The 24108-nt window shown below is 29.4% G+C and overlaps 2 protein-coding genes across 4 annotated transcripts; one reads left to right on the top strand and one right to left on the bottom strand.

Annotated features, from left to right (window-relative positions):
• The first annotated feature begins 1335 nt into the window (after positions 1-1335).
• On the top strand, positions 1336-6199 carry LOC122711835. The gene is made up of 3 exons (XM_043930955.1): positions 1336-1720; positions 3536-3694; positions 5156-6199. The coding sequence occupies exons 1-3, from the start codon at positions 1660-1662 to the stop codon at positions 5392-5394; spliced, it is 459 nt and encodes a 152-aa protein (XP_043786890.1). The 5' UTR covers positions 1336-1659; the 3' UTR covers positions 5395-6199.
• A 701-nt stretch (positions 6200-6900) lies between these two features.
• On the bottom strand, positions 6901-23213 carry LOC122711896 (protein spaetzle 3). Of its 3 annotated transcripts, XM_043931066.1 has the most exons (15): positions 23188-23213; positions 22942-23111; positions 21280-21968; positions 20844-21128; positions 20577-20774; positions 19725-20435; positions 18892-19153; positions 17949-18829; positions 16971-17454; positions 15253-15768; positions 13738-13969; positions 9680-9804; positions 8915-9208; positions 8100-8225; positions 6901-8022 (listed from the first exon to the last, which is right to left on the bottom strand). In XM_043931066.1, the coding sequence occupies exons 10-15, from the start codon at positions 15732-15734 to the stop codon at positions 7830-7832; spliced, it is 1452 nt and encodes a 483-aa protein (XP_043787001.1). In that variant the 5' UTR covers positions 15735-15768; positions 16971-17454; positions 17949-18829; positions 18892-19153; positions 19725-20435; positions 20577-20774; positions 20844-21128; positions 21280-21968; positions 22942-23111; positions 23188-23213; the 3' UTR covers positions 6901-7829. The 3 variants fall into 3 exon arrangements, with proteins under 3 accessions (XP_043787001.1, XP_043787000.1, XP_043787002.1); XM_043931065.1 differs by lacking the exons at positions 17949-18829; positions 18892-19153 and having other exon boundaries at positions 21280-21466; positions 21860-21968; XM_043931067.1 differs by lacking the exon at positions 18892-19153.
• Between the last annotated feature and the right edge of the window lie 895 nt (positions 23214-24108).

The raw sequence follows: 24108 nt of genomic DNA on the forward strand, positions 1-24108 counted from the left end.
ATTTTTCTTCGAATTAATTAGTTAACAGAAATAAAATATATTACACGTAGTATATATCGAAAATATATTTTTATACGTTTGAAGTTTCTTTTTTCTTTTCTTCTTTCTTCTTTTTAACAAATATTTTCTTCGAACTCTTCAAACTTGGCCACTACACGGTCACAAAAATAAAGTATTGCATATACTTTATCCTATCCCACAATTCTGAAAATAAAGGAGAATCGTGAGTTATTAGGTTATCATAAAATAGGAAGTGAGAAACAACTTCGTCCCAAATCAAAACTATTCAAAGACTATGAATCTTTACAAATCTTTCAAGATTCAGAATCAGAGTAAATCCTCGAATTCCAAACAATCATATTTTTCCAGCATGAAGCTCGTAAGATCCCAAAGAGGGGGAGGGAAGGGGGGAGAGTCCCATAATTGTTCTAACGAGTCCAATGAGGGTCCCTGAAGAGCAATGCCGCTTTCCTTTCTCCCTCTCCCTCGACTCATAATTACCGTTTCGCCTGTTCCCCCTTTCTCTCCTTTCGTTTCTCGCCGCTTCACTTTGCGAATTTAATAAAAAATGTTCATGAAATTAGTCGACAATAATAATAAATAAAACAGTCAGTTTTTGTTTGAATAATTTTTTTTTTCTTTCAAATAAATTAATTATAATTGATTATAGGAAAAACCAGCGTAGTAATCGAATAAACTTTTCTCTTTAATAATTTCAAAATAAAATTTGTAAAATTTAAATAGAGATTTGTCTTATTCTTCAAATATCATCGTGGATATTATACTTTGAATATTTTGCATTTTCTGTAAATTTCTTTTTTACAGTTGAATTTTGCAAGAATGCATTAATTAATCTAGTTATTACTTGTACATATTTTTCTTGATGTTTTTTAATTTTTTTGATTGATTGTAATAAACGATAAATCATCCTCCAGTATTACTTTCACTATGCTTTCGATAAAGCTCCACCTTTAAAATCTTCCAAGTTTTGAAAAGTTGAGAAACTTTTCCGTCGGCTAATTTGAAGCAATCTGTCAAATGAATTATTTATGAAATTAATAATTTTCATCGTCACAACTAAAAAACAAAAAAAAACTTTGAAACTGTATCTCTGCCAAATTATCCCTAAATATTTCTGCAACCGATAATTAATCTTTACTTATCACACTTTAAAACGACGTTTCATCTAAAATTAATTAAAAATTACATAAAAATAAATTATCACTCGTCACTGCCTACGCCACGTAACAATTACGATCTACGCTACGACGTAAAAAAAAAACAATAATGCAATAACATTCTTATGACGCCTAAAAGCAACATTGTTCGAAAAATTTTAACCAATTAATTTTTTTCTTACTCGATCCGACTCCTACTTCCTCGACTCCTTTAGATATCTTATAGAGGGTTATTAATGGCGCGTGAGTCGCGCGTTTATTGGTCCATTCCTTGTGCCTCAAGAATCGAGGAGAAGGAGGACGTCGCCGTGTACATGGACGGACAAAAAAGGGGGTGTTGGCTGTTTCAGTAACGCTGTGAACAGTGACGCTATCAGTTCCTCTCTGCCTATTTCTGAACCACCACATGCCATCAATATAGATTTCGTGATTGGTGTTGATCGATTTTATTTAAGAGGATATCTTGACAAGTAGTGGAGATATGTCGTCGACATTGAGTTGGATATTGGTCGTGTTTGGCGTGATCGTTTCGATTCAATCAGGTAAGTCGACGTAATAATTTAATAATTTTATTTTAAATTTAATTCCTTTTTAAGGAAGAGAGAATTAATTAATCGATTGATCTTGATCTCTGAAGAATTTTTAATTTTTCCCGCCAAATTATTATTATTATTATTATTATTATTATCATGTTCGATAAGTAAAATTCGAAATCGAAATTTTGTTGAATTTGAATTTTTAAAGGATGGTCATCAAGTGATTTTAGATTTTAAGAGATAATAAAAATTTATGAACGAGTATTTTTTAAAAAAATAATATTCGAATTGTGTAACGAGTGTTAACTTTAACTTAAGAACTTGAGAAAAGTTTTTGAAGAACTTTTAATTCTTGAAAATTTTGTAAAGCGAATTTAAATTTTAGAAAAGAATAATTTAATTATTTATTATTCTTTGGAAGAGAAAATTAGTTGATCTTGATCTCTGAAGAATTTTTAATTTTCCCGCCAAAATGCACGTTCAAGTTTTCGAATTGAATATGATAATGTACGTGATTTGCGAAGATATTTGATGAAAGAACTTGATATACTTGTTTCTTTCCATTCGTTTATTTATCATTGGAATTTTGCAATGATTTTAGTTATTATTTTTATTTTAGTTATTATTATGATCTTGTTCGATAAGTAAAATTTCATGAAAATTTGTGAATTTAAATTTTTAAAGGATGATCATAAGTGATTTTAGATTTTAAAATCATAAAAATTCATGATCGAGTTTTTTAAAAAAAAAAGTTTTTTAAAAAAAGAGCATTTATGTAACGAATGTTTAATTTTTGTTAAGAATTAAAAAAAGGTAGTTTTTAAGCATTAAATAAAATCGTTTTTATGGAAACGAAAAAAATTGTGAAACGAATTTAAATTTTAGAAAAAATCGTAATAAATTTATTACTTTGGAAGAGAAGCTAAATCTCTTAATTTCTGAAGAATTTTTAATTTTCCCGCCAAAATGCACGTTCAAGTTTTCGAACAATTGAATCTGATGATACGCGATTTCATAAAAAAATTTGATCCATTTCTTTCCCCCTCTCCGTCCCCCCCCCTCCCTGTTACGGAATGTTTCGAAAGCAAATATTCGAAATTTAATAACGAAACGGGTGAATCAGAATGCGATGGCAATGATGATAGACGATGATTCGATAACAATGGCAGTTGAAATATAGCAGAACAAAGCATTAAGATAAAGTTATTACGTCATTACATTCATTAAACGTTAAACTCGGGCATTAATATTTCTTTTGACTCGTTTGGTCCACTTACGACTTTAATTATTGTTTCTATTTTCTCATTACGCAATCGACCATTGTTATCATCTTATCAAATGCGTTATCAAATCATTTATTGTTACTTGTTTTTTTTTTTTGTTTCTCACGCGATAAAATAAATTAAGTATGATCGTTATTAAATCGTTACGATCGATTGTTCCATTCGTAACACGAATTTTCATAATTTATAAATTTTAACACGTTTTGTAAATATTCTTGATTCAATGCAGGTATATTCCACTTCTATGGATTTTGCTGTAGCAGAAAGGGGAATGACTAATCCATTGGAATATTCCATAATATTATTCGAAACAGACTTTTCAATATTTTTTATTCTAAACAATATGATAATATAAAATGATATTGGATCTCAACAGTTCCATGTGTGCACGATGATATATGCACGTTTAATTCAATTTTATGCAATTGATTGGCATTAAATTAGATTCAGAAAAATGAAAACTCGAAGTAATAAATTTATTTGTTGATATTTGATGATTTTTAAGATTTAATATATTTATTAATTGATAATTGAACAGGTTCAGCTTTACGATGTTGGGATTGCGCTTCCAACACCAATCCTTTATGTGGTGATCCGATGAACGTCACTGATCATCATGGCACATTCCATACAAAAGTATGCGAATCTGGAACTTACGAGACGTCGAAACAAATTTGTCGAAAAATCGTGAAAAGAGGTAACAATAATTGTTTTAAAAATAATCCCCAACGAATATCAAATTAGGCCAGAAGATCGAGAATCAATTTTCTCGATAAAAATTAAGGGAAACAATTAAATTAAAAATTAAGGAAAATAATTGGTGTTTATACGAGGAAGAAAGAAATTCAATATATAAAAAACTTTTGCCAACGAAAAATGCATTTTTGAATGAATATTGTAGCATTGAATATAAATACGAATACTAAAATCCAAATTCTTATAATTTTTTACACTTAAATTATCCTTATATTTAAACCGATATTAATTTTATATCATTCGTACAATTATATGTATGATTCTACAATTAAACATTTAAATATATATTCTACGTTTTAAAAAATGAAATGAAAAAATGGAAAACTTCCTTTGCGTATTTACACAAATATATAACAAACTCGAGACATCCTGTTTAGTCATAATCATAGATATATATGGATGTTCTCAATTCTTACATCAGGGATGACGTACACACGTTGTATGAAATCATAGGATAGTGTAACAAGTTGATCGCCACGGTGCATTGTGTTGCGTTTGTGAGTCATAGCACGTGCTTCTTCACCATAATTGCGATAATTACATATTGACAAGGTCAAAACCGCGCCTATGTCATGGAAAAATCACTTGATGTCATGGAATCATAAATATTGAGGTTAATCGTGTAATTCGAATCCTGGATTTAACGAGTGTAAAAGATTAATTAAATTTGCATAACCGTTAAAATAAAATATCACTTCTCCAAACGTGAATAAAAAGTTGTGTAATGATATTTTAAAATTCGATCAGGAACAATTTGTAGAAAATTATCAATTTAATTTCTAATTTTTTTGTGTTTTTTGCAATGTTGATAATTTTGCAAATATAGAAATCAAATGTTTCAATGATTTTATAATGAGTTTGTATAAGTTAAATAGCTTTTGTGATAAATTTCTCAGATGTATCGTTCGTAGATTCTAATCCTGGATAGATTTCCACGAAATCCAAATTCACTCAAATAACGCAATGTTTCGTAATTACTTCCGTAGTTTGTTGGTGATATTTGGAATCCCAGCTGTTACACAACCTGTTGCACCAGATCGCTCAAACGTAAACACAAAAGGAAACATGGCGTATAGCGTGCTAATATTCGGTTACACGCATGAATCGGAAGTTATGCATATGTTACGTCTGTTTCTATGGATATTTTGGTTATAGATTACATAAATCCTGAAAATCTGCCAATAATTTCCCTTAATGTCACGTTGCAATCGGAAACTAACCATTTCACGACTCGATGACATCGTAGAATTGATCGATCGACATGCATAAATGTCAACATAATTGCACGTATGCTAACGTAGTATAATAAGAGAACACGATGATTTGTAACAAAAGATAATAAAAAATTTCTTGATTCTCGAATAAATTTTTTGAACTTGATTTGATTTTTTTTTTCTTACAGAAAATGGCGAAAGAGTAGTGATTCGTCAATGTTCAACACCGAACGTCGACGAAGCGGACATTGTGGATGGTTCTTGCAGCGCAACCGCGACTTCAATTCGAAATTTAATGGAATGCTATATTTGCAGCACAGACCTCTGCAATTCCGCAATGGGAGTATCGGTTACACAATCTCTCTTCATGGTCACGTTGACTATTATCGGCTACCGTTACCTACAATCGAAATACATCGCCCTTTAATGAAAAACTTTACACTTAACCTATACACATTTTCCACTTTGAAAAATAACCGCGGAGTAAGTGTGCCATTTTAAACGATCTTAAATTATTACCATCTTAAATTATACGAATTGAAACGAAGGTTCGATTATGTGTGTTGATTAATAACAAAACTATTGGTATATTGGTAATAATTATTGGTAGTAACAAAACTATTAATTACTAATCCTAGAGAGCGCAATTTTAAATAATTTTAAATTCAAAAATAGAATAAGAAAAATTCCAGTATCGTAATCTTGATTAATAATCAAATTATATATAATTGGAAATTAATTAAGTCTTCATTCGATATTGGAGAGAGCGCCCTTTTAAAAGATCTTAAATCTAACAATATGTTAATGCTTCATAAATAAATTTTATCACATGTAATTTACTTCTTATCGCGATTATAACCATTTTTTTGGCCAAATTATCGATTAAATCGCTATTCTAGACGTGTGTATCTATTTGAAAATCTTATTAAGATGATAAAACGGTGTATTAAAATGATTTTAAGCGCGCACAAGTTTGTTAACTATTTTATAGTTAGACATAGCTCGTTAGTCACGTATTAAGTAGAACAGGTTGACATATAGTGGAGTAGTTACATCACCGTGCTGAAAGCTTTATTTAATCTAATCGTCTATTTAACGATAATACGATTTCCGTAAAAAAAAAAGTAAAAATAAAAAAAAATTTATATTAAATGAAACGACGATTTTTGTACAATATGTATATAGATTTAACACGTGTGACGTGATTGTATAATAAAGGATTGTTAACTCGATTTTACACTTTGTAATTACGTAGATTTGCAGCCTCTCGAATACTTGCTTTCACGTCACCATTAATAATTCTTTCCGATTCTTTTCTATCGATTTTTTATTCGAATTTTCTTCTCTCGTTAACTTTATTGGTTTAAGCTTTGTCGTTTTCATTTTTTAATCTTGTGTTATTTATGTAATTTCTTTTGTAGTAATACTACTTTAAGCTGAAAAGAAAAAACGAATGAAAAAAGTAGCTTATCAGGAATCCGTCCAATGTATAAGATGATACGAAATTTTGTTCTTTCATTTCGCATTATCTGATTAAAAGTAGTATTTTTTATATTCCATTAAAATTCTTTAATTATTAGATTTGTAGATTAGACATTACGTTTTTCATTGCGATTGAAATTTGCTTTCATTATCGATTCTTTTTTTTTTTCGATTTATTTGTTAATATTAAAAACAATCAATTTTACTATAAATTTTCAAGAAATGATAATTAGAATTTATTTTTCATATTTACAATTTTCTCTACTATAGGAAAATATAATGTATAATGTATACCTATTTCTAAATTTCATTTTCTATCATTTGTGTATAATACTTAATAAATACAAATTACTATTACATTTATACATTAATACTTACATAACATTATAATTAATGCATTATAAATGGCTTATATAAATTTTATGGTAACGTTTAATTTAAAATTAAAATCGATTCTAAAAATACATAATAACATAAAAACAAAATTATAAAGGAATATCTTTATAAAAGTAACTGTTTAAAAAATATTTTCTCGATTGCTACAAGAAGATTGGAACAACGATTTACTTAAAACTAACTTTGCTTACAATTTATTTAAAAAAAAAAGAAAAAATTAATGATGAAAAATGAAAATCGCGCAGCAAAAAAGCCTCTTTTCGAAATTAATAATTATTTTGCTTATCAAAAAAAAAAAAAAAGAAAAACATATAAAAGTATCATGAAACGAGTTTTTCTTGCTTTTCACATTTGTGCTGCACGATGATTTGATATGCTTGAAATTTAAGTTGATTCATGAGTATTGAGTTACAAAAAAAGATTGCAAAAATCAGAAAAAAAATGAGCAAATCTTTTGACAAGTTGAAGTCGAAAAGAATATCAAGTTATTTAAAGAATATTTTACTACAAGACATAGATCTTTTTTTTGATTCTTATAGTTACTTGCTATTCTTTCCTTGTATTTTGCTCCAATTTTATATTATTTCTTACGTATCATTGAATATAATAAGAATATTGAATGAATTATTATACTAAATTAATAAACAATATTAATTTTTGCAACTAATATTGATAGAATATACAATATCACACAGTATCGATAATTATTGAAAATTCTAATAATCTAATTTATAACCTACATATATACCATTAGTTTATTTATTCTTTATATTAATATGTGACAAGGAATAATTTCTCCAATACTTTCTAATCACACACTGTATCACTCATAAATAAGTAGGATCTCAGTGATGAAATGTACACGAAAGAAAATGGCAAATATGTATCCTACTATAGTATATATTCTTCCAGTTCTTTCTTTTTTTTTTCTTTTTTTTTTTTTTTTTTATAAATTGCAATCGAATCATACGTCGAGAAGTATTCTTAATTTCGATTATTCGACGATGGAAATTTGTTAGCAACGGGCTCGCATCTGCACACACAACAAGAAGGGAAGAGAAACCAGTCCATGAAGATACCTTTGCAATCGTTATCAGGGTCGTAGGCGAGCAATCTGTGCCATTTATACTTTTGCTCGCAGCCACAGTCGCCGGTGCACCGATTCGTCTGGGTTTTCCTGAAAACAGGAAACTTTCTCGAAGAAAACTTTTATATTCTCAAATGAAAGTTAAAAGACACGAAAAATATACTTACGAGCAAACTTCTTGGTGAATGGCTTGCTCAAAATGCTGCGTGTTCACGATGGCACGAATCTTTCCAGCACTGTTGCTTGCCCAATAGGGCGTTACTATTTCCACCTTGGACTCGCATGCATCGATTCTGGAAAATTTTTTAATTCAATGCACAAAAGTTGAAAAATCTCGGTGGAGGATATTAATTTTTAATAAATACAATGAATGATTGTAAAATGCAACGAAATAGAAAATGGATTGAAAGAAAAATTACGTGAAAATTCTGATACGTTTGAAAAATTCTGTTTTATAATTTTTTGAAAAGCTCATCATCTGCATTGAATGCAAATTTCATTTGAAATTTTCTCTTTTTTTCGTAAATGAACATTGCATTGAGAGAGAAAATTCTTTTATAAAAAATTTATTTTCAAGAGTAATTTTAAAAAATTCTATTCTCGAATTTATTTGCACTTTCAATATAATATAATTGAATGATTCTGACAAATATTTCTTTTTATTTTTGAAATCATTTGCATTAAACGTGTAAGGATTAGAATCTTAGAATTTGAAACTTTCCATTAAACTTACTTAATGTGAACTTTTTTGAATTTTTCAATTTCAAATGAAAAATTTATGACAGAATAGGAAATTCTCGTGACACGAAAATCATTAAAAGTGTAAGTATATAGAATCTTGAATTTAAAACTTTCCATTAAACTTAATTAATTACTTTTTCCTTATTTTTGGAACTCTCGAATCTCAAATTCCTAAACAATTATATTTCTGGTTTGAAAAAATATTAAATTTTCTCCATAATTTCCAATAATTTGTATATACCTGCCGCTGTCCTTATGATTTTTTCCGGGAGACTGTCTAGGGTTTCTAGTTTTTCTCACATTGGCGAAAAATGAGTCACCATTAGCCTCGATTTCCGGATCCAATTCGTCCCGGAAATTGGGTCCACCATCAGGTATATCGTGTTTCACAGCTTCTCTACTTTTCCTTCTTCTACGTGTACGATGATGGCCAGTCTCTCTCGTTGGTGATCCGTATCCCGAACTCATTTCGAAGTCACCATACATTCTCTTCATTAACGCCTTGTTTTCGTCGATAAAACGCTCTATCCGCTCTCTAAAAAAATATATATATTTTATTATCTTTGTTTTATTATCTCGTGGACATTCTGCTCACCCATTACAAGCCTCTTAATGAGATATTTATATCGTGATTAAGAAAAATTTAGATCTCTTGATTTTTCTTTTTTAACTTAAAAAATCAATGTTTTTCTATAATAAGATAGTCATAACTTAACAGCGGATCTTTATATTTTAATTTCATAAATTAACAATTAAAGAAATAGAGTTTAAATAGAAATTATTATTCTTCTTATTCTTCTTCTTATATTCTTCATTATATTCTTATATTTTTCTTATTCTTCAAATATCATATGTAAATATGTATTATACCATTTTATTTTTTTTTTTTTATATCAAACTCTAGATTTTTCTATAATTTAAATTTTGCATAAATGCGTAAACATCTACAATTTAGTCACAAGAATAATTATAAAATATCAATAAACTATCAGAATAGAGTAATTACATGGGATATGTGTTTCCAGCAGTTGGACAGAACAGTTGATGATATTTTTTAATGCACGGTACTCCGCGTACCAAATCTCCTCTTAATTCGACACCCAGAGCGACGGAAAGTGCAGTCCAAAGAATCTGGAAGAAAAATACAACGCGTTTAAGATCTGTTCAAAAACAATAATAATTATGGCATGATGACGTGAAATTCAATGTCACGAGAATAATAATAAGTATAATTTGTAGATTGTACGAGACCTACGCATCTTCGTGTATTCTTCCAGAATAATGGTGGTAGAACTATAGGTAAAATATAGTTAATAATGACGCCTACGATCGATCGCAAGGACGTTTCCATGGAGGAGACAATTGTGTCGCAGTGAACTAAGTGTGAATAACACTTGACTTCCAATGGAACTTGAAATGTAGTAGAACATCAGAGTTGAAGTCGAGATATCAATACAATTTTGAGACTAAAAAAGAATTATTATTTTGAGACTTTTGAGAATTATTATTTTTTGCTGCAAATAGTAACTTTCAATGTAGAGTCCAAATTGTTAAAAATTAATTTTAATTGTAATAATTTTAGAAAGTTAATAATTGAAGGTTTATATTTGAAAGTAAAATTCTTGAGAATTGTTTTTTCTGTGTTGAATAACTTTTAATTTTCTCAACGTAGCGTCCATTGGCAAAAATTAAATTTAATTAAAGGTACAAATATATATTCGAAAATAAAACTCTCGAGAGTTATTTTAAATTGAAACTAATTGTTCGAAAATAACTCTGATTCTCAATGTAGTGCCCATTAAAAAAAAAAATTAATTTTGGAAAATTAAAATACATTCGACGATGAAATTTTTGAAAGTTATTTTTTGCTACATTGAAAAATTTTTTGTACAGTTTGAATGTACATTAAAAAGTTATTTCTTGTCAATAGACTCTTCGAGTGAGATAATTTAATAATTCTTGGAATATCGAAATGTCAACGATCCTTATCCACTGTTTCAACTTTATGATTAATTTTCCACGTACCTCGTGGAATTTGTAATTGCCGATTGTACCGGAAGTCGGGTCCGCCAATGATTATCATCCTACGCTCACGTCTCCATCGAACGATCAGTAGGCGTCATTCAGTGACTCGAGTAACTTCAAACCGTTGTATCCAGGGGAAAATATGATGCATTGCGAGGCAGAAATGAATCATGCCTCGCATATCTCGTGAGTACATGAACTTTTTATCTTTTAATAATTTTTGAGATATCTTTTAATAATTTTTAGAATAATGATTCATCTCTTATATTTTTTAAGAGAAAAATTGCTGGTTCAACAGGAAGAAAACATTGACTAAAATGAAAAAAAATAATGTTTATGTAATAATTATTCGGTAAATTTACGTGAAAAATTAGCAAGATTTTAATAATTATATATCGTTTCATACCGTGTATTTTCGAATCGAATTCGAACGATTTACTTATACGAAGTGGAATATCTTAATTACAGTGGAATAGGTAGGCCTGCACAATAATCAAAAAATACGACGCAAAAATCATGATGGAACATGCGAGGAAGGTTAATCGTAATTTTTAACTTTCAATGATTGGATCGAGGACATCGGATCGCTTCCGAACTGTAATTCAATATTGTCAGTCGTGTTACGTTGTCACGTCGTTATGTCATTTCACAATCGATGCTCGATCGAATCGATTGATCTCAATTTTGACTGTTATTTATTACCACATCGTTCGATCTCCATGTTTTAATTTTTTGAAGTTTATTTACACGTATGAAAATCTATATTCCTATCTATAGTCCAATATTGAAAAATTTTTCGATGAATTTGTAAGCAAAATATCAATCCTCTCGCAATGAAATCTCAACATTATTTATTATTCTGGTTTCAATTTTTTAAATTTGAAACAACAATCAAAATAACAATCTTCTTGCTACAATTTCTTCTAATATTATCTACTATTATTAAATTTTTCACGAATTTTTAAACCTACCTTTCATTTTCAACAAATTTCTAAAACATAAATCGACTTCCCTTTTCCATCAAACCTTCAAAGATTCTTCCTTGATACTTTTCATATTCACAACATTACTAACAATTTCTCATAACATACCACATTAATTGAATTTATTCAAATAACCTACGAAGTGGCGGGTTCAAGAGGTTATGGTTTCAATGCCAGCGCACCACGATTGACCTTAAGCCGGTATCGCATTGCGCCGATTCTTTCCACATCGTTCGAATTACACGCACGGTAGGTAAGAGTGGAGACACGAAGAGAGGAGATGGGCGGGTGTAAGTGCATGCACCCAATCGACTCTGCGAGATTCTAGGGAAGATACACGGGGTCATGGGTGGCCGGTGAAAATGTCACGCTAGTTGATACAGACTTTGAACGTTCCTGTAGCCACGGCCGCGTTCGATCACCTTTCAAACGATCCTCGAACAAGTCGATTTCAAGTACGAGACGCTTTCAAGGAACAAACTGTGAGGAGAATACTGTGTTTCGTGTCACCAATGAAAAACATTTCTGAAACTGGTAAACTTGCACCGCTTGGTTAAGGTTAATTGATTTATTTTTGAAAGGTAATAATGTTTCGATAATTTGTGTTTCGTCCATTTTGTCCTTCTTTGATTAAATTTTTTATCATTTTCATGGTAAACATAGGTTTGTTCATTTGAGAAATTTCAAAGAAATTTCGAAAAAATAAAGAAATGAATTTTTATTCTTTTTTTTTTTATATATATATATAGTATTTTAAGTGATTAAGTCGCATATTGCAAGTGAGAAAGATTCATTTATTCGAATGAATATAAAATTCACTAAAATAAATCGTTTTTTGAAGAGATTGAATAGATTGAATCTAATAAGGTAAAATTTATATTTATCTAAATAAATTAAATTTATAAGTTATATTGAATGTAGAATTTCAAAGAATTAAAATATTCTTGGATACAAAGGAAATGTGTATCATCATTGTTAATAATGAAATATCATAAAGATATTTAAATTTTTTTGCGAAAAATAAAAATTCTTTTGAAAACATTAAATATGGATAATAAATTAAATCACAATTAAGTTTCAATTTCGTTTCATTATCAATATTAATTATTCCGAATATTAATTATATATCTCTCACGAGGTATAGAAATATTTTTAATTATATTTTTAATTATATATTAATTGATGGAATTGTTTCACTTGTAATCTTTGTATTTTTATTTCCAACTAGCGAATTTTCAATTTAAAACAATAATTGGCAAGAAGCAAGATCTTTATTGAAAAATTGTAGAAAAAGTATACCTGTCATAAAAATAAAAGACATACACGTGACCTAATTTTGAGATTGTGAGGTTGTCTAACAAATTTGTTGAAAGTTCCTTTTGTATCTTGATACAGAATGTGTCTACGTTTGACGAAATCCACTTATATATTCCACGTCTGTAATTCGTGCGTGAACAGTAAGTATACTTTCTACTCAGAATGAATTCTTCCGTTCTAACAGTCTGAACACTATTGTTGCTCAGTATTTAAGAAATGTTAAATATAAGAATTGTTACAATTCTCGATATTATCGCAAATTTATATTATATTTATCATATATTTTCTGCTCACAATGAATTCTTCTGCTCTAACAATCCATGAGTCACACCATCGTTATTCAGTATTGGTAAAAAAAAAAATATTACAATTCTCGATATTATTGCAAATTTATATTACATTCATCGCATATTTTCTACTCACAACGAGGTTCTTCCGCTCTAAAAACCTGTGAGTCACACCATTATTATTCAATATATTCGATTGAGAAATGTTACAGTTCTCGATATTATCACAAATTTATATTAGAATTATCATATACTTTCTACTCACAACGAATTCTTCCGCTCTAACAGCTTATGAGTCATACAATTACTCAGCATTCGTAAGAATCGAATGAAATGAAATATCATATGATTCTCGATATTACTACAAATTTGTATTCATATTTATTATAAAATTTATATTTCTCGTGAAAAATATGAAAATAATGATTAAATATTTTTTTTTTCCAACTTACCGGAATTTGTACGTAAGTACCATTGTTTAGTTGAGGATAAGAATACAGTGGCACTACGGGGACCGAGCCGTTCTTTAAAAAAATTGGGCCTTGAATGGGCGTGACGTGCGCATCCCTTGGTATCTCTGGATCTTTGTCGTCGTAGTAATCCTCGAAGTCGTCATCATAGTCTAAAACAGCGTGAATGGAAGTTTTTGTACCAGGTCCACTTTCCCCGTTTACTCTCGTATACCTTTAACAAAATTTTTTTTTTCCAGATCAGTAATTCAGTTATGAAACACTTGATGATAAACTGATGGAAATCTTTGAATCTTTAAGTTTCGAATCTTTAATCCTTGGATCTTTGATTCTTTAATTTTTGAATTTTTAAATCTCTTGATGCTTGGATCTTTGAATTTTTGTACTTTTAAAATTTTTAAAATCCTTAAATCATTGAATCTTGAAATTTCTAAAATAATTTCAAAGATAATATTATTTTGATGAATCACCTATATAATATAAAGCATAAAATAAATATTACACAATTCAAAAAATTGAATATATAAAAACAAAAATAAACCACAAAAAGATACCTCGAGAAGGAAATTGCGAAATTATCAAGATATAATACGTATAATGATCTGCGACACGGCGCAGAAATCAAAGGGACAAACGTATCTTATCCTTTTGCGATAATTGTCAGCAAGTTTGAGGCAAAAAAATATCGCTATACCTCATATGGTTGACACGTTCATATTAATAATACATATCTGGAGTACAGTACAGAAAGAAGCGAGATCGATGACATAATTTCCCGCAGAAGAGGAAAGTGAGGGTCGAGTAACTCGCACGAGTCGAGTTGTTGGCCAGAAATTCATTAGGAATGCACGGCACGCAGCAAGAAACTGTTCGACTGATCGTTACATAAATAATTACGATTGCGATTAAGATTACTACTACGAAATGTTTTTTAGCTGATTTCAATGGTGGATTCGAAGCGAAAATATCGGCTTATTACTCGACTTTAATTAATTATTGTAAAAAAATAGAGTATAAACAAATTAACTCATCGTTTAATTCAACTTAATCTTTCTATATTAATTTTCAATATGCGATACATTTCAATTATTTTTAAAGAAATTTTTATAAAGAAATTATTATATAGAAATATTATGTAGAATTATTATATAGAAATTTTTGAAAGACATTGGATTTTTCAATATGGCCATTTCAATTATTCTTATTTAAATGGATCGAAGTTTTTGTGAAACCTTGAATGAATTATTCAATTTTATTTTTAATAACTGGATTGCAATTTTCTAGGCCTTCTAACTCTTCGATGTGCACATTTCAATTATTTTTATTTCTATTAAATTTTTTAGAAATTTTCCAAATTCTATATTTCTTCCTCTAAAATAAGCTGACAATCACTTTCATGAAATGAAAAGAATGCTAGAACACGATAAAATCACAACAATAAACAAAAAAACATTCAAAGTAAAAAACAAAATCAAAATACAGATACAACAAAATTACCCATTAGGTCTGTCAGGATAGCTTTCCTGTTCCGGCATTCTCGACGTTCTGAAGTTCTCTTGCTCCTTTTCCACAGTTGCTCGTTGTTGTTGCTGTTGCTGTTGCTGTTGCGGCAATGGCGGTGCGCTAGGTCTTATCTGTTGCCTCGGTTGCGTTCTCCTGAAATCTTGATTGTAGTTCGCGTATCTCGTGTCCTGAGTCGAAGAAAAGGAGGAATGCTCGACGTACGGATTCCCGTTCCTTTGTCGATTGAACGTCGATTGACGTTGCCTTTGCTGTTGCTGGTTTTGATAACCGATCGGCGGTATGTAAGGCTCGTTTTGGAACGGTTCCTGCTCGTTGAAATTTGGGGCTGGCGCGGGGGGAAGCACGGCGTTGAGGCGAAGGTTGTTCACCGTCGATTGCCCTCCGTTTTGCCCGTCGTAGAAGAACGGTGTAGGCGTCGCCGATTGATACGGCAAGGTAAAGTTGACCAGTGACATTTCTATTCCTTCTTTTTTCCCCCCTTTTTTTAGTCTGCAAACAAATTGCGAAGAAAACTTTGACAGTGTTTTATAATTAAAAGAATTGTTTGTTGTCATTGTGTAGATAAATTAATAATTTAGTTTGGTTTTTTTTTTTTTGTAAATTGATAAATATTGTAGTGAAATTGAAAATTAAGGGAATTGAAAGTGTTGCTGCTTTGAGAAGATTTCAGAACATTGATCAAAGAAAATTCCTGATCGTTTTCTAATTAAATTTAATTGATTAATTCGATTTGGAACTGCATCAACTTTAATTTCTAATGATGGGACAGTTAATGAATGAATAACATCTGTTGAAGAAATAATTAATCATAATGGAATTCTTATTGAAATAATCATTAGATTATCAGTTTTTAATAATCGAAATTGATTTAAATTTCTATAATTTAATATATAAGAATCAAATTCAATATTATTAAATTCAGGATATTCATATGATCAATATCATTGATGACCAATTGATTTAATTGAAAAAAAATGGATTAATAATTTCATCAATTAAATAAAAAATTTTTAATGGTGGAAAACAAATAATTAATTGAACAATAATTGGAATAATTTCAACAATAATTGTTCAAATAATTTCAATATTATGATTTTTTAATAAAAATAAATTTGAAAATTTATTTAAAAATAAATCTATAATAATATAAATTGTTAATGTTGAAATTACAATAATAATTACTATAATTATATTATGAAATGAAACTAAATTATCTGCATAAAAAGAATTTGATTCTTGAAATATAAATATTATTCATGTTGAAATATTAATAAATTTAAATTTATTAATTTTAATAAAAGTTATAACTTTATAATTAAAACTTAAATTCAATGCACTATTTTGCCATATTAAAATTTTGATAAAATTAATTTAATATTTAAATTTTTAATTAATAATGGAATTTCAATATGAAGGAATTATATAAAGGAATTTTGTTGATCTCTTTGAAAATAATTTGCTTTGTAACATATGACAATTGAAAAATAATAAAGAAATTTTGTCAAAGAAACTTTTTGGATTATTGTATGGATCAATAATTTACTTTTTAATATGTAAAGAAATTGAGAAAATGGAATTGGAAATTGAATATTTTATTGCGTTAAGGCATAAAAAATTTGTTTAATCTCTTTGAAAAGAAATGAATTTAAATGAATTTAAATATATATAATAATTACAATTCTAAAACTTACTATATATATAGATGAGAGATTTGGCACAAAAACGTAAAATCAACGTGCTTCAGTGATAAATTTTCAAAAATTTGCAAAACTTTGATTGTGATCTTGATCGTGCAAAAAATCACCTCTCATTATCATAAACTTCATGATTCAACCATTAACCGATTATTTTGTGATTATTGTTCGGGATCTCGGCAGTAAACCGTGCATTAAAAATTTGAGCAATCGATTTCACTGTATAATTGAGTTAATAGCACCTCTTTAAACGTGTTATCTTTTTCACCAATCTTAATAACGCCTCGATTTCGTCCAAGTATTCAACGTCGTTTTTCGTTTTACGATATATGGCAACATACTCGGTTACACGTAATGTTATTCGAAATTTTTTCTTCAGATAGGAAGGGAAAAATAAGTTTGTTCGATGAAAATGAATGGCTTCTTCCTTCCTCTCCTTTGATTTTCCCGCGCAGCGTTTCTGTTGCCTCGAGAGATCGATCTGAAACGATAACGAGAAGTCGATATATATGCTCGTTGAGACATTGAGCAAGTATTATCGATCATAATTGTACGATAATATCACACTGAAGAGATAAAATATGATAGTATATTTTGAGAAACGATAAATATTAACATTAAATATTAGTTAAAATACATTGTAAGAATAATTAAACATATTTGTGAAACATTTTTAAAGACTTATTTATTTAAACAAATTAATTCGTCAAACGATATTCAATTTGTTTTTTTCTGTATATTGTGCGTAGTATTTCAAATGTTATAATCTTTGAGTTATTTTTACAATTTTTATGTATTTAGTTTTAAAAAATAATTAAAAATGAAAGAAAATGTATCATACAATGCATCGACTTCGTACAATAATATCATCAATATCTTTTCTGAAGGGTTAAGTTTCCATTGAAACAGTTCTATTTCTGTCACACTGCTGTAAACTTAGATTAAACTATTTATAACTCAATAAATAAATCTCACCCAAAATTTTGTTTCAGCCTCTAGAATCGAATCTCATCAAAGATATCAATTTTGCCAAAAGTATTTGTCAATTTTAAGTAACAATAATAAAAATCTGGAAGTCAATTAGTCAATTTGACTTGGTCTCTAGTACATTTTAATATTAAGTTACTATATACGAAATATTTCCTCGAAAGATAAATAAAAATTGTAATTTACATTGAAACCACACTTTTCACCAAGAACCATAAGAATGAATAAAAAGTAATGTAATAAATCTTTATAATGTGGCAAGGTATACGTTACTTAAAAATACATGTATATATGTATATATATCTATATTTGACAGTCAACAACTGGTAACATCTTTATGAAGGAAAATTATGCGAATACGTTGGCGTATGCGTGGTCACGCAATTGTTCGTATACGAGATTTTGCGCGCGTGTACCACGTGTGTTTCGAATATGTCCACCGTAAAAAAGCCATGCTTCACAAATTAAAAAAATTCTCTCAATTCATCTCATTCGTTACGAACGATGATCATTTATCACTTTCGCCGTTCGGAAGATCACTTTCTTCGAAATCGAGTATGTAAATCGAGTATGCTTTCACCAAAAATTGGGCTCACACCATGCCAATAGATCTGCTTTCCATTTTTCGTAACGTCATTAAATTATAATTTAATTTGTCCAAATTATTATCATTGATTCGTAACGTTGATAATTAATTAAATACAAAACATAATCGCATCTTTCATTGATTATAATCATTTAATTGGATTCAAAAAGAGTCTCAATGATAATGATCTCGGTTTTTATATATTCTTTAAAAAGATAAATGATCATAAGTTCAACGTTAGAAAACATGTTTTAATTTCGTCGATTTTGATCTATAGGAATATCTATAAAAAAAAAAAAAAAAATTTAATCAAATATTTTATTTTTTCAAAAAGGATCTGAGCACCTTGAAGTTCCTTCTTGCAATCCAACATTACAATTATAATTGTGATGCATGGTTGCAGAAAAAGATTGTTCGAAGCAAAAATGTTTTCAGCCTGTTGCTAATTTTGCGTTTGGATGATTCGAGAGGTAACCTGGCACGTGGATTAAGACCTCTGCTTATTTTATTTATGCGCGAGACGTGTATGTTAATTGAGCAACCAAATGAAGATTGCCGGAAGCCAAAGTTATCAATTGAAGGCTAATCATTTGGATTCTAGATTTTCCTAGAAAGTTAAACTCTATATATATATATATATAATTTTAATCATGTACTTGGCATCAGAGTTGGGCGCTAATGAACTGATTAAATTAATTAAAATTTTGAATAAAGTTACTTTGAGTAAAAACTTACTATTATTATTTAATTATTAATCAATTCATAACTACTACATACTATAATAGTCTTTCTAACTTATATACTTTAATTAATCAATTAAAAATAAATGAAATAATATACTCTGATTGATAAATCATTCAAAGTAACTTATATTGAAATAACTTTATTCATAACTTCATTAAAATTTTTCCTATCTCTGGTGGCGTTAAAAATCAAAAAAATGTTCAGAAAGTAAATCAATTTGAATTCCAAATGACAGAATATTTTCAATAAATTAATCACTATTTTCGATCGAACAAATCGGAATATATAGATTTATCAGAATCACGCGTACATGAGAATACACTTTCTTTCAAATAAACAATCGCAAAAGAATCTTGCAAAATTTCAAAGTATAAAGAAAAATCTTCTAACCTCAAACATGAAAATCAGCTTAACGTATTCGGTTAACGACATACCTGATATATCGGTACAACGATCCGTTCACCGTTTCGGAATTTCCAAAGAGGCCGACGACGAGCAGAACGGAAGCACCGGTGTGGACACGCACCGAAACAAAAATCTCATCTGTCGCTTTCACTTTTCGATATTATCGGCCGATTATTTTTCTTGTGCGACGAGAAAAGTTATCAGTGAATTTTCGTGGGATACGAGTCGTACGAGGAAGATGGAAGAGGAAGAAATTCAAGTGTTGCGTTCGCAAAGGGAACGAAACACGTGGTCGCTCGTGTGATGTATACGAGTAGCTCGTCACCGAAATCGCCGAAAGGCGTGCGTGACACCGCGCGAAACGCTGGGTTGGCGAGCAACAACTGAAGGAGAAGCTGTTTTAACCAACTCGTCGCGGAATGGGGATAAAGAGAGGTGTCCCTCGTTCATGAAGAATAGCGTCGACTGCGAGCTTTCTCTCTCGCTTTCCGCTCCTTCGTGTCCCTCTCTTCTGTCTCGATACCCCTACCTTTTCATCCTTGCTTCACCTTTTTGTCTTCGGATGATGATCGTTTAATGGAGCATTCGCTCGTTCGAAAGCGGTTTTCCCGCCATTTTCTGTTCATCCATCGTTTCGCAGGATTTGCTCTTCTTCTTTTTTTTCTTTTTCTTTTTGTCAATTTCAGTCTCTTATGAATTAGTAATCGAGATTAGATGTATTTTTTTTTATTGGCTTTTTCCTAAAAAAATCGTTTTGTGCAATTAATTGAGAGATTAGGAAGCAAGAATCGTTTTGGAAGATTTTTTTGTTTTTTGTTTTCTTCTCTCGTTATTTTCTGGGAATTTAGAAGAATTGGAGGTTTTATTCTGGTTTTTCTCACCATTTTATGTGAATTAATTGGGATTAAAAAAGTATCATTTGTCTTCTTTTTTTCTCTCTCGCCATTTTTTGGGGACTAGTAATCGAGATTGGAGTATTTTTTCATCCTTTGCTTTTCTTGCATTTTATGTGAATTGGAATTAGAAAAGAAGAAGCATTTTATTTGTTCTCTTCTTTCTATCATTTTCTATGAATTAATCTAAAAAATCAAATTTCTATAAATTATTTGTATCAAATAATAAAAATATTAGAATTTAATTGTACCTACTTAATGATTAATCATTGTGATTTTTGTATAATTTTCTTTCTTGTTATTTTTTTGGAAATTATTAATTAAGATTGAAGAAGAATCATTTTTAAACATTTTTTTTATTCTTAATTTTCCTATCATTTTAAGCAAATTAAAAAAAAAATCATTTTGTCCGTCTCTTTTATTTGAGAGAAAAATCGTTTTGTATTCTTCTCATTTTTTTGAAAATTATTAATTAAAATTAGAAGAAAGTTATTTTAAAATATTTACTCTTCCTCCAGCCATTTTCATTTAATTAAAAATCTGCAAACAATTGAACGAATAATAAAAATTGAAATTTAATCATATTTACTTATAATTAATATTAAAATATTTGTACAAAGTTTTGCCATTTTCAGAATTTAATCTTCGATTAAGAAAAAAGAATAGAAAAAGAACGAAATTTCATACTCACCGATCTAATAAAACAAAAACGAACGAATAAGAAAATCGCTTAAGATTTTATAAATCAGAGAAATCTTAAAAATCATCATTATCAACTGCTATTCCATTACTCTCGTACAAAGCGTTCGAATCACATCCATTACGCCATTTAAAAGTAATCGGTCCGTTTCAAATCACCTCTTTCTTTCCAACCAAACCTGCAATTCACTCTCTCGTTTACATCCATCTCGCAATTCGATCTCACGCTTCGTTACCACCGTTCAACACGAGCACCAAGATTCGCACCAAGACTTGAATCTAGTTAAAAGAAGAAGAAGAAGAAAAAGAAGAGGAAAGATGGATGGAAACATATCATACAAGCTGGAACCGTATCGCAATTATCACAATCCTATCACGTGCTTAGCATCGTTACAACCATCCTCTCCTCCCATCGAGCCTCGTCGTCTCTCCTCTGTTCGAGAGAGGAAGACATTTTTATCACGAGAGTGTGCCTTCTCCTCTCGAATCCCTAGATGCACCGCGCTCCGGAACCTTTCATTTCTTTACACGTGGAACGAGTATAACTGTATCGGAATCTCCAAGAGGCCCACCTACGTTCACCTTCTGCATGATCCACGTATGTTGAATGTACTTCTCTCTTCAAAAAGTTAATCGAATCTTTTTTCTTTTCCTTGCGCCCGGCAAGGAATGCACTCTTATCTATGAACAGATTAAATTTTGCAAAGTCTAAGATAGATTTATTAATATCCATATTAATATTTCTTTCATTTTTCTTGGAAAATATCTTTTATTTATATTATTGATAGTTTCAAAGAACAATTAACGTGAAATTTCTCTTTAAACTTGAAAACTAAATTAATGGTTGACACGTTAAAACAAGTGTGTGAAAAGAATGTTTTGAAGACAGCGTTTTGAATCATTTACAAATGGATGAAAAGACGACGTATGCATATTGAAACCGTAAAAAAACGATCAGAGTTTTGAACAGAGTTTCACAAGAAGGTTTCCAACATTTGTCTGAGCAATGGAAATTTTACTGGAACAAAAAAAAGTATATATTCAGTAAGGAGACTATGAAAAAAATATTATTGATTTGAAAAAAGTTGATGTATTAACTTTTTGAACAGAATAGTATTCTTCCTTCCAAATCTTGTTTCCCAGATTTTGAAATTGAAGCCATTTTTTGAAGTTTGAAATTTTTAAAAAAATAGAAAAAGTTGTACAAAATTTTAACAAAATATATAAAAATTTCAATTGTTAAATGATATGAATTATATAAATGAGTAAAATGATATGAATTGGTTAATTAAACATTTGGGATATGCTATTTGTGTATTTCTACTTATTTCAATTTTCCAAGCTGGGTTGAGAAATATTCCCTAAAGAATTAAAACGCGAATATACGTTCAAGGAAATGTATCTTTAGTCAAGTCTCAAGGCTTTTTCTCTTTCCATGCTATTTTCGTTCGGTTGCTGTTGATACATGGAATCGATATGCTTAAAAAAATTGTTTAAAAAATATTGGTAATGATAATTATTATAATATTTAATTTCGAAAATTTAAATTCGAAACTTAACGAGGTTACTTCTTTTGTTTCTTTTTGTGCAAAGCGATCTGTGCAAAACGATACAAGTGTCATAATAATCGTTTTCATGCGAATCGCATAATTACCACTTTGATCGTAATTTCTACGTTGACACATTCGATTTGTTTGAATGAATATATGTGCTTCATGACCAAGATAGAAATCGCAAAATTATAGATTTTTCTTCATCCCTCTTTCCTTGTTATTGGTGTCCTTAAAACACCAGTAACGATTCACTCTCTTTATCTTTTTATACCTGAAACAAAATTTTCTACACAGAAGAAAAACATACGATATTAAAAAAAGATTTAATATATTCTCATTGTCAATACCTTAATCCATATCCGCATCGAGCTATCTAAAATGAAATAAAATAAGAACATTAAAAAAAATCAAGATATGATCTCCAAGAATAATGAATTTTAAAAATAGATTTTTTAAATCTCACGTTTGCAACCGCTTTTGTTTCGAGGAATATAATCGATTTTATCGCACGCTATCAAAGAAAGATCGATAAACATCGACTTGAAACGACGACAAAACAACTTCCTGTCAATTTCTGCTCCACCCACTCTACAAGGATTTTATCTGCCTTAGGCATGTTTGTTGCAAGAAGCTGTGAACACATTAAAAAACATTACTATATTAATCATGCAGATTATTTACGAGATTAATTTTTTCACTCTAATGAAATGAAACTGGATTAAATATTTCAAACTTGTTGCTCAGAATTTTTTCAACGTAACTTATAACTTTTTTTTTAAAGTAACTATTCTTATTCAAATCTTTCCTAGAATTAAAACAGTTATATATATAAAACGTATTGAAGTTAATATCTTATCACTGTATATCAATGATATTGTGTAACGTAGAAATTTTTGCTGTAATTTTTTTTTTTACTGAAAAGCCGCATATGTGTCAATGCGATCCTGTGGTTTATCTTACATTTCGATTGGAAACATTTCAAAAAACGTATCGCAGAAATAATGGAAACCTTGATTACGATATTAAATTATAATTAATCGTACACGAAATATATTTGGATTAAATTAATTCATTTACATATATTCCATTCTTCTCTGATATTATGCGAAATAACACTCGAGTTTTCACGAAACGTTTTATCGAACGTTTAATTTCTCATTTAAACCAACAATAGGAAATTAAAGAGTAAACAGTGCAAAATTATCCCATATTGCGCGTGTACCACAGATCTGACCCCCTTTCATTGTCAGTCTTTTCTTCGGGTTCAC

This window comes from Apis laboriosa, unplaced genomic scaffold, assembly GCF_014066325.1.
Source record: "Apis laboriosa isolate Shangri-la unplaced genomic scaffold, ASM1406632v1 scaffold18_cov149, whole genome shotgun sequence".
NCBI lineage: Eukaryota > Metazoa > Arthropoda > Insecta > Hymenoptera > Apidae > Apis > Apis laboriosa.

Bases quoted from the DNA above. Each gene is read 5' to 3' on its own strand.
- LOC122711896 (XM_043931065.1), bottom strand. From the start codon at position 15,734: ATGTCACTGGTCAACTTTACCTTGCCGTATCAATCGGCGACGCCTACA. The intron at 13,970-15,252 runs GTAATTTTGTTG...ATTTTGTTAAAG, and splicing joins TATCCTGACAGACCTAATGG to GTATACGAGAGTAAACGGGG. The intron at 8,023-8,099 runs GTAAGTATATTT...TCCTGTTTTCAG, and splicing joins ATTCACCAAGAAGTTTGCTC to GAAAACCCAGACGAATCGGT.
- LOC122711835 (XM_043930955.1), top strand. From the start codon at position 1,660: ATGTCGTCGACATTGAGTTGGATATTGGTCGTGTTTGGCGTGATCGTT. The intron at 1,721-3,535 runs GTAAGTCGACGT...ATAATTGAACAG, and splicing joins GATCGTTTCGATTCAATCAG to GTTCAGCTTTACGATGTTGG. The intron at 3,695-5,155 runs GTAACAATAATT...TTTTTCTTACAG, and splicing joins TCGAAAAATCGTGAAAAGAG to AAAATGGCGAAAGAGTAGTG.